Source organism: Syngnathus leptorhynchus, chromosome 9 (genome assembly GCF_054491065.1).
Source record: "Syngnathus leptorhynchus isolate UIUO chromosome 9, UIUO_Slep, whole genome shotgun sequence".
Taxonomy (NCBI): domain Eukaryota; kingdom Metazoa; phylum Chordata; class Actinopteri; order Syngnathiformes; family Syngnathidae; genus Syngnathus; species Syngnathus leptorhynchus.
The window spans coordinates 9,465,427-9,480,142 of record NC_141203.1 but is presented as its reverse complement, the minus strand read 5'-3'; the positions used below and the strand labels follow the sequence as shown (position 1 = coordinate 9,480,142).

Below are 14,716 nucleotides of genomic sequence, written 5' to 3'. Positions count from 1 at the left end.
ATAGCAAGTACTCTTGGCTGCAGTATAGTGCAACCATCAATGGATTTTGCTACTGCACAGTTAAATCAAGTTTACTTTGGGGCTGCTGCTGCTACTTTCAAATACAATAAACGACAAGGCTGTATTCCACTCCCCAACTACCAATCAGGATTCAGAAAAGATGTATGCAAAGGCTTGGAGAACATACCGTATGTTTATATCAACCTATATATAGATATATTATTCACGTGCCATAAAAAAAAAAAAAAAAGATCAGTGCAATCAGTGTAAAGTTACAAAGAGCTAATAAGTAGGTTGATGGTTGTTAAAGGGGCGTTTAATGTAGTCCAAAAAAAAAAAGTGTTTTCCTGAGTAAAATAATTCTCAAGAGACTTACATTTATGTTGTTGATTCACCATTTACGAGATGTGCAGGTTTAGGGTGAAACTATGACGTGCGTATGTGCAACGAGTGCTACACTTAAAAAAAAATAAAAATAGCGATAAATGATACAAGAATACAATGCGCTCAGTCTCTTCCAAAGCAATTAAAAAGGACTACCACACTCTCATCTTCCCTAACTTCAGTTGTTACAAGTTGTGACTTGTGTATATTCAGGATTTTAATGAACCTGCGTGTTCATAACAGTGATTGTTGCTGTCTGTGTGATGGCAGTGCAAAGAGGAGTTGGCCTTCACCACCCATTCAACCAACTTCCTCGTGAGTTGTTTATCGGTAAATGGTTCCACGCAAAAAAAAAACCAGTATTTTTTCCAGTACTATCCAGATGTGAGTCAGTGAAGATGTTCATGTGTAAAACAGCAGCAATTTCAACTAAAGACAACTGTGTTACTTTCTTTCATTCAATATTGTTCTTGATATGGTATCCTCTTGTCACAGTCCTATATTTGATGGTGACCGCCTCTTAAATGGAAGGCTCTTGTATGTTTAAAAACAACAAATGTTTCATGATACATGGTGGTGTATCATATTGTGATTGTGTTGTACATGTCAGTGCTACGCGACACGGGCCAACGACATCGAGTGGAGAGGATCTTTTGTACCTGTGTATTTGTCTGTATTTGAAAACAATCTGGGAAAATAAAAAATATCTTCCACATTAGGCCTTTATGCCCTCGAGCATAGATAGAAATTAATCAGTGCGCCTTGATTATGTTGATATCACTCCTGCATTGAGGTGCACATGCAAAGTACAGCGAAAATGTCTCTTTGCTTTATTAGATATTAAACCTGCTCGCCAGACAACTGAGACTCATTTTCACCATTTAAAATTCAATAGATGAGCCCCACACATTTTATAAATTACATTCTTTTTGACACAGATGAGACAGCTTGTGAAAAGAAGTTCACTTCAATTACATTTATTTGCAACACAGTCTGAAAGGCAGGGAAAAAAAAGGTAGGAAGAAAAAAGTAATCTCAACTGACAGGGTGTTTTATTTAAATATTTTTTTGTTTTATATATTATATGTACTTTTCAATATTGGGTGAGACAAACAAAATATGATACAGATGGGGTATTTTTCTCTATATATGTTGTACCTGTCACTGCTGGTACTGTCTAAACCACTGAAACGCTGTTGTTCTTCACGGTAATATTCTTGAAAGAAAAAAAAAAAGCATTTCTCAAGTTTTCTCGATGATGGCAGCAAAGTTTGTCTTATTTAAATGGATTCTACCACTTTTTCTTCTTAATATTATATTAGTGTAATAGAAATTACTTGACTAAAAGAGCTGAACATATGTTGACGCAGAAGCAAACTGACAATAAACATGGATTGATGTACATTGTTGAGAGCTGTATTGATTATTGGTGCAATTTTTGTGTGTAATTTGCTGCCAAACAATATTTTAGGATGACATGAGATGAGTCAGTCGAAAAGGTACTGAAACCACCACACGCGTTAACACTTCCGTATTGACACGCAATCCAACGTCTCATTGGACAGAGTGCTGACCAATTGAAAAGCTGTTTCCTCCTGGCTCCTCCCACTCATTCACATACTTTTAAGCAGAAGGATGAAGCGTCCAGCGAGCAGCTAACGTTAAGGCTAACGCTTTAAATGTACCGCGACCAGTCATGTGCGTATATTAAGACACGTTAAAACATGTTACCGGTGCAATAGTGGACTTTAAATGGAGGCGGAACTAACAGACACTGGAACGGCACCACTATTCTTTCAACCATATAGATATCCGGACATTTTAATTAAGTGAAACAATGGCAAGTTAGAGAAACTTCAATCAACGGGAAAACAAGTATAAAGAGGCAACAATCGCGCAGAGTCGATATTGGACTATTATGTTGCTCCGATTATGTTTGTGGTCCCTTTTGGGTCTGGTTGCGTTCCGATCAGAACTTCCGCAGGTTCGGGCCGACTCGGCAACACCTAGCGCTGCAAAGACCCTTGTATGGGGGCCCGGATTAGATCCAAATATTGTCCTTCCAGCCCGTTATTTCTTCATCCAGGCAGTGGACAACTCGGGGACAAAGTAAGTACCAATACCATAAAGTGTATCCGATAAAACGATTGGGAGATCCGTCACTGTCATCAATAGCGCCGTAGCATCCGTGACTATTCATTTCCTTTTATGTTCTTCAAGAAAGTTATTTCAGGTGAACAAAAGGGGCCATATTTCAAGCCGCCCTGCGATATCCTGTCACATTTCCGAAGAGTAAAGTTTTAAATCTCGCCAAAACGTGTGTAATAACACGGCTGTTGAAGTATAAGCCATTCAACGGCGAGGGAACAGACAGAAGAAACTATTTGCCCCTGGGGTGAAAAACATAAAACGGACGTCATTTTACACCTGTCATCCGACCTATGAAGGCATCCTGTTGCATTTACTGTCTCTGTAATATAATAGATCAATTGCATATTTGAGCAGTTGCACCCTCTGAACAAAAACAATACACAGACTCAAGTCTCAAACTTGCACTTGTTGAGTTCCATCACAATAATCAACAGATGATAGCAAAGTAGGCTGAAGTGTTCATTAAAATCAAAGCGGGTGGTTCTAATCCTAAATATTATATTTAATATCTTTGTAAACCACTGAAGCATTAGGCACAGTTTAAGTGATTAGATATGGAAAAATCTGTAAAATCTGTACTCAATCTAACCTGGTTTAAAAAAAAAGTTTAAAAGTTAAAGCCACTATCAGTAGGCCTATTCAGTTTGGTGGTTTAATTCAGTGATACCTTCTTATACCACAAGAGGGAGCCCATTCATTTTATGAGAACATCCAGGACCATTGCAGTAGTCTCATTCCAGACAAATATTTAGCAGGGCTAACATACTCAGCAAAATGAATTCCGCTCCTTCCCATCGCAGTCTAACAACTTCATCAGGGGAGAAAACTTTCGAGGTGAAGATTACATCTCCATTGGAGCATTTCACCAGGATCTGGATTCAGGTTCTGGATCGTCAGGATGGGTCTTTCCTGGTTCGCTACAGAATGTACGCAAGCTACACCGACCTCCACATCCAAGTTTTGCTCATGGACCAACATGTGGCCAAGTCCCCTTACATCCTCAAAGGTGGATTGTAAAAGTCAAATTAGTTTTGGGACATTTTAGAATTGAATTTTGACTACTTGTCCTGTCAGGACCGGTGTACCACGAGGGCTGTGACTGTCCGCAACTCGACGACTCTGTTTGGCTGTCCCATATGCGCTGTCCTCACTCCTTTCCCCAGATAAAGCACGACCTGTCCCAATTCCTCAGCGTCGACCCAGATCGTAACGCTCAGGAGATTCCGCAGCGTTTCGGGCAGCGACAAAGCCTCTGCCACTACACCATTAAAGATAACAAGGTACACACCGGACAGCATATACTATTTTTTTAATTTTTTATTATGTGGTGGACTCAACTGTAGAAGGAGTCAAATAATTAAACTCAAAAACCATGACTGAATTGTTCACATTGTTTAACATTTTTAGGTCTATGTGAAAACACTTGGTGAGCACGTCGGTTTCCGAATCTTTATGGATTCCATCCTCCTGTCACTGAGTAGAAAGGCAAGTCTGGTTTCTGGCTAGGCCAGATTTACTGTGCGGGTCCAAGTGCCCAATTCCAATTTAATGCCCAGATTATACCGGAGGTTTTTCTTTTTCTTTACTTTATTACCAAATACATTTCAATTTTCACGTCTGGCAATAAAGACCTGATTCCAATCTGTAGATGTCTAATTTGAAATTGTGTTACTTAACTGGTGCAGTGCAAATGTAGCCTCCATCTTTTTACAACACATATTAATAGAAGCATTCACGTGTCCAGGTAAAGATACCCGACATGGAGTTTTTTGTTAACCTGGGTGACTGGCCGCTCGAGAAGAGTAAAGCCACTCAGAACATTCATCCGATCTTCTCCTGGTGTGGCTCAAACAACACCAGAGATATTGTCATGCCCACATACGACCTGACTGAGTCTGTCCTCGAGACCATGGGCAGGTAAGTGCTCGCTCAATGCAATGAAATTAGTCATTGGAATCCGCCGAACATGATGCTGTGAACCTTTTTTGTCACATGTTGCTGTGAATGCTGAAATTCGACTCGCATTGTGTTGTCACGTTTAATAAACAGAGTCAGCTTGGACATGATGTCGGTGCAGTCAAGTACGGGCCCGCCGTGGGCCAAGAAGAACGCCACGGCCTTCTGGAGGGGGCGGGACAGCCGTCAGGAGCGTCTGGAGCTCGTCAAGCTGTCCAGGAGCCACCCGCACATGATCGATGCTGCCTTCACTAACTTCTTCTTCTTCAAGCACGACGAGAGCTTATACGGCCCGCTGGTCAAGCACGTCTCCTTCTTTGACTTCTTCAAGGTGAGTGCTTTGAGATCAGAATTGAGTAGCAGGAGCAAATACTGTGAAGAGTCAGTTCATGTGTTTTGTCTGTCTGTTTTGGCTTCAGTACAAGTACCAAATAAACATTGATGGCACCGTGGCCGCATATCGCTTGCCTTACCTTCTGGCCGGAGACAGCGTGGTGTTCAAGCAGGAGTCCGGCTACTACGAGCATTTCTACAACGAGCTCGTGCCGTGGGAACACTACATCCCGATCAGGGCGGACCTCCGGGATCTGCTGGAAAAGATCCAGTGGGCTCGAGACCATGACGAAGAGGTCAATTTGATTATTAATTGATTGGATTTGTGGTTTCTATTGTGAATTTAATTTGAGTATTTATGCTCATGCTATTTTTGTCTTTTAGGCCAAGAAAATTGCTCTTGCAGGCCAACAGTTTGCACGCCAACGACTTACGGGAGAAAACATATTTTGTTATTATTACCAACTTTTCAAGGTAATATACTAAGCATTATTTTAATGAGACCAGCAGCAACATTTCTTTGTTTGAAAGAAAATGCACACAGTCATGTGTTTGGATGCCCCTGTTTGAATTCTGCTGCAGGAATACGCTCAACTCCAGGTGACTGAACCCAAGGTACGTGAGGGCATGGAGCTGGTTGAACATCCCACTGATGACTTGTTTCCATGTTCTTGCCTGCGGACGCAGGTAAGCATACCATGTTGTCATCCCTGTGTTCATCTTAAAACAAATACAATTATAAATGGTGCTGTGATCAAAAGCTGTAAGATCCTTGACAAATGTTAAATTTTAATTTTCTACTGACGACTGATTTTTGTTTGTTCTAAATTTGTTCATTGTTTTATAGGTGAAAGATGAACTTTGAAATACTTCAAAGAAGACTGACAGCCTTTTTTTTTGTTGACACTTTATTGCCAAATTTTGAATGTAATGTTTCATTTGGGCCATAATTTCTGTACTTCTAATATCATGACTTGAATATTGAATGATTTTAAATAAATATGCCTCTTTTACTGAAATCAATGTGTTATTCTGGGTTATTTCAATCTATATGAAACATTATAGAACTCCCATTACCCATTGAGGGATTTGTTGAATACGTCCGTTCGTCATTTACCAATGCAGATATTGCCCTCTGCTGGACAATATATAAAACAGCGTGTGATACACTTCCGCACTCCGCACTGAGAACCGGATGTTTGTTTGGTGGCTGCCGGTGATGTGCATTCCAGTTCGTTTAAGTGAACTGAATCTTTAGAATGTTCACTCAAAAGATTCGTTCAAACGAATCGTTCAACGAATCGTCCACCACACACACACAATGATCCTTTGGGTTTTTTATTATTATTATTTTTTTTTATGAATCAAACAATCAAAAATCATGGTCAAAGCGTCACGGAAAGTGAAAAGTGCCACACCCGCCCTCACCCCCACTTTCTGATTGGCTGTTTGATCTGTGACGTCACTCGGACACTCCATTAGGTACGCCGCGATGTTCAGGTGTTCCTAATAACAGGCCACTTCATTAGGGAAAAATCATGGTCAAAACTTAAATGAAAGTGAAAAGTGCCACACCCAAACAACCCCCCACTTTCTGATTGGCTGTTTGATTTGTGACGTCACTCGGACACTCCCCATTAGGTACGCCGCCATTTTCAGGTGTTCCTAATAACAGGCCACTTCATTAGGGAAAAATCATGGTCAAAACTTAAATGAAAATGAAAAGTGCCACACCCAAACAACCCCCCACTTTCTGATTGGCTGTTTGATCTGTGACGTCACTCGGACACTCCATTAGGTACGCCGCCATTTTCAGGTGTTCCTAATAACAGGCCACTTCATTAGGGAAAAATCATGGTCAAAACTTAAATGAAAGTGAAAAGTGCCACACCCGAACAACCCCCCACTTTCTGATTGGCTGTTTGATCTGTGACGTCACTCGGACACTCCATTAGGTACGCCGCCATTTTCAGGTGTTCCTAATAACAGGCCCCTTCATTAGGGAAAAATCATGGTCAAAACTTAAATGAAAATGAAAAGTGCCACACCCAAACAACCCCCCACTTTCTGATTGGCTGTTTGATCTGTGACGTCACTCGGACACTCCATTAGGTACGCCGCCATTTTCAGGTGTTCCTAATAACAGGCCACTTCATTAGGGAAAAATCATGGTCAAAACTTAAATGAAAATGAAAAGTGCCACACCCAAACAACCCCCCACTTTCTGATTGGCTGTTTGATCTGTGACGTCACTCGGACACTCCATTAGGTACGCCGCCATTTTCAGGTGTTCCTAATAACAGGCCACTTCATTAGGGAAAAATCATGGTCAAAACTTAAATGAAAGTGAAAAGTGCCACACCCAAACAACCCCCCACTTTCTGATTGGCTGTTTGATCTGTGACGTCACTCGGACACTCCATTAGGTACGCCGCCATTTTCAGGTGTTCCTAATAACAGGCCACTTCATTAGGGAAAAATCATGGTCAAAACTTAAATGAAAATGAAAAGTGCCACACCCAAACAACCCCCCACTTTCTGATTGGCTGTTTGATCTGTGACGTCACTCGGACACTCCATTAGGTACGCCGCCATTTTCAGGTGTTCCTAATAACAGGCCACTTCATTAGGGAAAAATCATGGTCAAAACTTAAATGAAAGTGAAAAGTGCCACACCCGAACAACCCCCCACTTTCTGATTGGCTGTTTGATCTGTGACGTCACTCGGACACTCCATTAGGTACGCCGCCATTTTCAGGTGTTCCTAATAACAGGCCACTTCATTAGGGAAAAATCATGGTCAAAACTTAAATGAAAATGAAAAGTGCCACACCCAAACAACCCCCCACTTTCTGATTGGCTGTTTGATCTGTGACGTCACTCGGACACTCCATTAGGTACGCCGCCATTTTCAGGTGTTCCTAATAACAGGCCACTTCATTAGGGAAAAATCATGGTCAAAACTTAAATGAAAATGAAAAGTGCCACACCCAAACAACCCCCCACTTTCTGATTGGCTGTTTGATCTGTGACGTCACTCGGACACTCCATTAGGTACGCCGCCATTTTCAGGTGTTCCTAATAACAGGCCACTTCATTAGGGAAAAATCATGGTCAAAACTTAAATGAAAGTGAAAAGTGCCACACCCAAACAACCCCCCACTTTCTGATTGGCTGTTTGATCTGTGACGTCACTCGGACACTCCATTAGGTACGCCGCGATTTTCAGGTGTTCCTAATAACAGGCCACTTCATTAGGGAAAAATCATGGTCAAAACTTAAATGAAAGTGAAAAGTGCCACACCCAAACAACCCCCCACTTTCTGATTGGCTGTTTAATCTGTGACGTCACTCGGACACTCCATTAGGTACGCCGCCATTTTCAGGTGTTCTTAATAACAGGTCACTTCATTAGGGAATAATCATGGTCAAAACTTTATTGAAAGTGAAAAGTGCCACACCCAAACAACCCCCCACTTTCTGATTGGCTGTTTGATCTGTGACGTCACTCGGACACTCCATTAGGTACGCCGCCATTTTCAGGTGTTCCTAATAACAGGCCACTTCATTAGGGAAAAATCATGGTCAAAACTTAAATGAAAGTGAAAAGTGCCACACCCGAACAACCCCCCACTTTCTGATTGGCTGTCTGATCTGTGACGTCACTCGGACACTCCATTAGGTACGCCGCCATTTTCAGGTGTTCTTAATAACAGGTCACTTCATTAGGGAATAATCATGGTCAAAACTTTATTGAAAGTGAAAAGTGCCACACCCAAACAACCCCCCACTTTCTGATTGGCTGTTTGATCTGTGACGTCACTCGGACACTCCATTAGGTACGCCGCCATTTTCAGGTGTTCCTAATAACAGGCCACTTCATTAGGGAAAAATCATGGTCAAAACTTAAATGAAAATGAAAAGTGCCACACCCAAACAACCCCCCACTTTCTGATTGGCTGTTTGATCTGTGACGTCACTCGGACACTCCATTAGGTACGCCGCCATTTTCAGGTGTTCCTAATAACAGGCCACTTCATTAAGGAAAAATCATGGTCAAAACTTAAATGAAAGTGAAAAGTGCCACACCCGAACAACCCCCCACTTTCTGATTGGCTGTTTGATCTGTGACGTCACTCGGACACTCCATTAGGTACGCCGCCATTTTCAGGTGTTCCTAATAACAGGCCCCTTCATTAGGGAAAAATCATGGTCAAAACTTAAATGAAAATGAAAAGTGCCACACCCAAACAACCCCCCACTTTCTGATTGGCTGTTTGATCTGTGACGTCACTCGGACACTCCATTAGGTACGCCGCCATTTTCAGGTGTTCCTAATAACAGGCCACTTCATTAGGGAAAAATCATGGTCAAAACTTAAATGAAAATGAAAAGTGCCACACCCAAACAACCCCCCACTTTCTGATTGGCTGTTTGATCTGTGACGTCACTCGGACACTCCATTAGGTACGCCGCCATTTTCAGGTGTTCCTAATAACAGGCCACTTCATTAGGGAAAAATCATGGTCAAAACTTAAATGAAAGTGAAAAGTGCCACACCCAAACAACCCCCCACTTTCTGATTGGCTGTTTGATCTGTGACGTCACTTGGACACTCCATTAGGTACGCCGCCATTTTCAGGTGTTCCTAATAACAGGCCACTTCATTAGGGAAAAATCATGGTCAAAACTTAAATGAAAATGAAAAGTGCCACACCCAAACAACCCCCCACTTTCTGATTGGCTGTTTGATCTGTGACGTCACTCGGACACTCCATTAGGTACGCCGCCATTTTCAGGTGTTCCTAATAACAGGCCACTTCATTAGGGAAAAATCATGGTCAAAACTTAAATGAAAGTGAAAAGTGCCACACCCGAACAACCCCCCACTTTCTGATTGGCTGTTTGATCTGTGACGTCACTCGGACACTCCATTAGGTACGCCGCCATTTTCAGGTGTTCCTAATAACAGGCCACTTCATTAGGGAAAAATCATGGTCAAAACTTAAATGAAAATGAAAAGTGCCACACCCAAACAACCCCCCACTTTCTGATTGGCTGTTTGATCTGTGACGTCACTCGGACACTCCATTAGGTACGCCGCCATTTTCAGGTGTTCCTAATAACAGGCCACTTCATTAGGGAAAAATCATGGTCAAAACTTAAATGAAAATGAAAAGTGCCACACCCAAACAACCCCCCACTTTCTGATTGGCTGTTTGATCTGTGACGTCACTCGGACACTCCATTAGGTACGCCGCCATTTTCAGGTGTTCCTAATAACAGGCCACTTCATTAGGGAAAAATCATGGTCAAAACTTAAATGAAAGTGAAAAGTGCCACACCCAAACAACCCCCCACTTTCTGATTGGCTGTTTGATCTGTGACGTCACTCGGACACTCCATTAGGTACGCCGCGATTTTCAGGTGTTCCTAATAACAGGCCACTTCATTAGGGAAAAATCATGGTCAAAACTTAAATGAAAGTGAAAAGTGCCACACCCAAACAACCCCCCACTTTCTGATTGGCTGTTTAATCTGTGACGTCACTCGGACACTCCATTAGGTACGCCGCCATTTTCAGGTGTTCTTAATAACAGGTCACTTCATTAGGGAATAATCATGGTCAAAACTTTATTGAAAGTGAAAAGTGCCACACCCAAACAACCCCCCACTTTCTGATTGGCTGTTTGATCTGTGACGTCACTCGGACACTCCATTAGGTACGCCGCCATTTTCAGGTGTTCCTAATAACAGGCCACTTCATTAGGGAAAAATCATGGTCAAAACTTAAATGAAAGTGAAAAGTGCCACACCCGAACAACCCCCCACTTTCTGATTGGCTGTCTGATCTGTGACGTCACTCGGACACTCCATTAGGTACGCCGCCATTTTCAGGTGTTCTTAATAACAGGTCACTTCATTAGGGAATAATCATGGTCAAAACTTTATTGAAAGTGAAAAGTGCCACACCCAAACAACCCCCCACTTTCTGATTGGCTGTTTGATCTGTGACGTCACTCGGACACTCCATTAGGTACGCCGCCATTTTCAGGTGTTCCTAATAACAGGCCACTTCATTAGGGAAAAATCATGGTCAAAACTTAAATGAAAATGAAAAGTGCCACACCCAAACAACCCCCCACTTTCTGATTGGCTGTTTGATCTGTGACGTCACTCGGACACTCCATTAGGTACGCCGCCATTTTCAGGTGTTCCTAATAACAGGCCACTTCATTAGGGAAAAATCATGGTCAAAACTTAAATGAAAATGAAAAGTGCCACACCCAAACAACCCCCCACTTTCTGATTGGCTGTTTGATCTGTGACGTCACTCGGACACTCCATTAGGTACGCCGCCATTTTCAGGTGTTCCTAATAACAGGCCACTTCATTAGGGAAAAATCATGGTCAAAACTTAAATGAAAGTGAAAAGTGCCACACCCAAACAACCCCCCACTTTCTGATTGGCTGTTTGATCTGTGACGTCACTCGGACACTCCATTAGGTACGCCGCGATTTTCAGGTGTTCCTAATAACAGGCCACTTCATTAGGGAAAAATCATGGTCAAAACTTAAATGAAAGTGAAAAGTGCCACACCCAAACAACCCCCCACTTTCTGATTGGCTGTTTAATCTGTGACGTCACTCGGACACTCCATTAGGTACGCCGCCATTTTCAGGTGTTCTTAATAACAGGTCACTTCATTAGGGAATAATCATGGTCAAAACTTTATTGAAAGTGAAAAGTGCCACACCCAAACAACCCCCCACTTTCTGATTGGCTGTTTGATCTGTGACGTCACTTGGACACTCCATTAGGTACGCCGCCATTTTCAGGTGTTCCTAATAACAGGCCACTTCATTAGGGAAAAATCATGGTCAAAACTTAAATGAAAGTGAAAAGTGCCACACCCGAACAACCCCCCACTTTCTGATTGGCTGTTTGATCTGTGACGTCACTCGGACACTCCATTAGGTACGCCGCCATTTTTAGGTGTTCTTAATAACAGGTCACTTCATTAGGGAATAATCATGGTCAAAACTTTATTGAAAGTGAAAAGTGCCACACCCAAACAACCCCCCACTTTCTGATTGGCTGTTTGATCTGTGACGTCACTCGGACACTCCATTAGGTACGCCGCCATTTTCAGGTGTTCCTAATAACAGGCCACTTCATTAGGGAAAAAATCATGGTCAAAACTTAAATGAAAGTGAAAAGTGCCACACCCGAACAACCCCCCACTTTCTGATTGGCTGTCTGATCTGTGACGTCATTCGGACACTCCATTAGGTACGCCGCCATTTTCAGGTGTTCCTTATCACAGGCCACTTCATTGACATATAAAGCAGTTAACCAAATGTCAGATTTTTATGTTTCAATTGGGGAATATAAAAACAAGGAATAAAACACCAGACAAGTTTTAACATAAATGTTTATAATAATAATAATGATAATAATAATAATAATAATAATAATAATAATAATAATAATAATAATAATAAGTACATTTCAAACCAGCAGTCTAATGTGAAATTGCAGTGGATATATTGGATAACAATATTTAGGCGTATATATGCATACACGTTATTTAAAAACTACTATAAGTGTTATAAAATAAAGATTACCCAAAGAGAAGCTTAATCTCCCCGTTTTTGCGTAACGGCGCGTCACTTCACTTTAGGAAGTGATTCGTTCAATCTCGTTCACTGAAAAGATTCGTTCTTTTGAACGAATTGTTCACTCACGAGCCAACACTAGACTGGCTGCAAGTGATGGACAACTTTTGCGAGGTAAACACAAAGAAAAAAACAAATCGTCTTTTGCGTCTCCCAGCCTGCATCATATTTAATGAACTAACTTCATTTATGCACGTCTGAAAGCACTATCCAAACCGTATTTGTGAAATGAGCGATACTTTATTCTCTAACTGTAAATAATGTTTGATCAATCGCGTCCTTTTTTTCAGGATCGTGTTCAGGTGCCATTTGGAACCAAATGTTTGGAGGCTGCATTGTGTGTTCCTACCTCCTCAGATCATCAAGTTAACACAGCTGTCATACTAACCCATGGAGCTGGTGGAGACATGAACTTCAACCATCTCGTTTCTCTGGCACACTTTTTGGCCTCAAAGAGCTTCCTGTGTCTCCGATTCACATGCAAAGGTTTAAACCTGGCTTATAGAGTGAAGGCTTATCGTGCTGTGTGGGTATGTTTTTGAATATTGACTCAGAAATAATAAAGCATGGATATTTGTGATATTCTCCCACATTTGTTTTTCTACCAGCAATACTTGAAATCATTACCAAACTTGACCATAAAAAATACATTCTTTGGAGGTAAGCAGTAATATTAGCAAGCACATTCAATGTGCCACATGCCTAAGGAATTTTTTTTCTGTCCAGGCAGGTCGATGGGTTGCCGCGCTGCCGCTGCCTTGGCTAAGCAACTAAGTGATGAATCGGAAGGTGCTGTTCAGGGTGTCGTCTGTTTGTCCTTTCCCCTTCATCCCCCAGGACAGACTCACGCCCATCAACAGCGCAGCGAAGATCTCCGGGGGCTACCTGAAAGCATGGCTGTCCTCTTTATTTCAGGCACAGAGGACAACATGTGTGATAGGGTAGCCTAGAATGATCTTTTAAGCGTATCCTTACCATTTGTCATAGTAGTGATTTTTCTTTTTTTTGTCTAGGTCCTTTTTGAGGGAACAGTAAAGAAGATGAGTGCTCAAGTGGAGCTTTTCTGGCTGAGTGGAGGAAATCATGGCCTGAAAGTGTTAGGAAGGTCAGAAGAGTCTGTATTAGAGGAGATGAACACTCATATTATCACCTGGCTCACCAAATGGGGAGCATAGGTAAAATTACTCTGTCCATCTTTTTGTAATTTGTGTTGTGAGGGTGGCAATAAATCTGTGAGGTGCTTCAAATATGGCTGTATTCCTGTTTGTTTTTGCTGCTAAATAAACATTTTAATAATGGAAGAAGTTGTGACATCTTTTCTGGTTTTCCAGAAAGAAAGCCGTATGACTCAAATCAAACCATAACCCCAAGTGCGTCGTCATGAGCATCCTCTTCCGCAATGTATACCATCGACCACATGAGGACGCCAAAGCCCTGTGACTGCCGCAATTTGTCCAAGTCGCGCCACTTGGGCACATTAGTTGACCTGCTCAATAAAAAGTCGAGTAACATTGAATGACTCAATCATGCATAACACAATAGTCATTTTAAATGAGTGATATCAGAACCCTGCAGTTAGACATGTTGCAATCCTTAGCGACTTCATTGTTTTATTATTCTTGAAGTAAGCAAGACATATGTACGCCTCTCCAAAGGGTTAAATCTCAGGCGACGTGTTACCCCCCCAAACAAAAGGCGGTCGCAGTGGCACCAACCATACGAGTGTCGATGCAGTGCGGGACTGCGCGCGCGTGTGTGGGAGACGCGCGGGTGGATCGTGCTGAGTTGAGAAGAGCGCACGGCGCGCGCACTCTGGGATACTTCACTTGACAGCCAGCCTCCTTGTATTCAAGCATTTGTCGGGATTAAGTAGCGGGGAAAGGAGCATTTCCACTCTGTTGGTTGGTTTGTTGTAGACTTTGGAGCGTTGTGCTAATTGCTCCATGTAGCTCTTCTTTGTAGACAAGCCAGGATTTTGGACACTTTGGCCTAAGTGGATTGAAGCAGGTGACACGAGATGATTTAGCTATTTAAGTGAGAGATTACATTCAAAAGGTAGGTACAAGTTAATAGTCATTTCAATTCTCTCTTTATGGTTTAAATTGTTTCAAAAGGTTCTTTTTCCCCCTCCTGCAGTTGACAACAGAGATGTTTGAGCGACATATGCCCGTCTGCCCCATATTATCACATCTTCAAGAGGATTTAAGCATCG

General features: G+C 42.0%; 2 protein-coding genes across 2 annotated transcripts; both read left to right on the top strand.

The window, feature by feature from the left end:
• Positions 1-2,010: 2,010 nt before the first annotated feature.
• Positions 2,011-5,830, top strand: poglut2 (protein O-glucosyltransferase 2). Its single transcript, XM_085921219.1, has 10 exons — positions 2,011-2,493; positions 3,336-3,541; positions 3,610-3,815; positions 3,943-4,020; positions 4,280-4,452; positions 4,585-4,822; positions 4,911-5,120; positions 5,209-5,298; positions 5,407-5,511; positions 5,672-5,830. Exons 1-10 carry the CDS (start codon positions 2,303-2,305, stop codon positions 5,687-5,689), a joined length of 1,515 nt encoding a protein of 504 aa, XP_085777345.1. The 5' UTR covers positions 2,011-2,302; the 3' UTR covers positions 5,690-5,830.
• Positions 5,831-12,518: 6,688 nt separating this feature from the next.
• Positions 12,519-13,784, top strand: tex30 (testis expressed 30). Its single transcript, XM_085921220.1, has 5 exons — positions 12,519-12,618; positions 12,795-13,034; positions 13,113-13,164; positions 13,231-13,445; positions 13,518-13,784. The coding sequence occupies exons 1-5, from the start codon at positions 12,601-12,603 to the stop codon at positions 13,677-13,679; spliced, it is 687 nt and encodes a 228-aa protein (XP_085777346.1). The 5' UTR covers positions 12,519-12,600; the 3' UTR covers positions 13,680-13,784.
• The last annotated feature ends 932 nt before the right edge of the window (positions 13,785-14,716 follow it).

Coding starts and splice junctions, on each gene's coding strand:
- poglut2 (XM_085921219.1), top strand. CDS start 2,303: ATGTTGCTCCGATTATGTTTGTGGTCCCTTTTGGGTCTGGTTGCGTTC. Junction 4,453..4,584: donor GTCCTCGAGACCATGGGCAG/GTAAGTGCTCGC, acceptor TTTAATAAACAG/AGTCAGCTTGGACATGATGT. Junction 4,823..4,910: donor CCTTCTTTGACTTCTTCAAG/GTGAGTGCTTTG, acceptor TTTTGGCTTCAG/TACAAGTACCAAATAAACAT.
- tex30 (XM_085921220.1), top strand. Junction 13,035..13,112: donor AGGCTTATCGTGCTGTGTGG/GTATGTTTTTGA, acceptor TTTTTCTACCAG/CAATACTTGAAATCATTACC. Junction 13,165..13,230: donor AAAAAATACATTCTTTGGAG/GTAAGCAGTAAT, acceptor TTTTCTGTCCAG/GCAGGTCGATGGGTTGCCGC.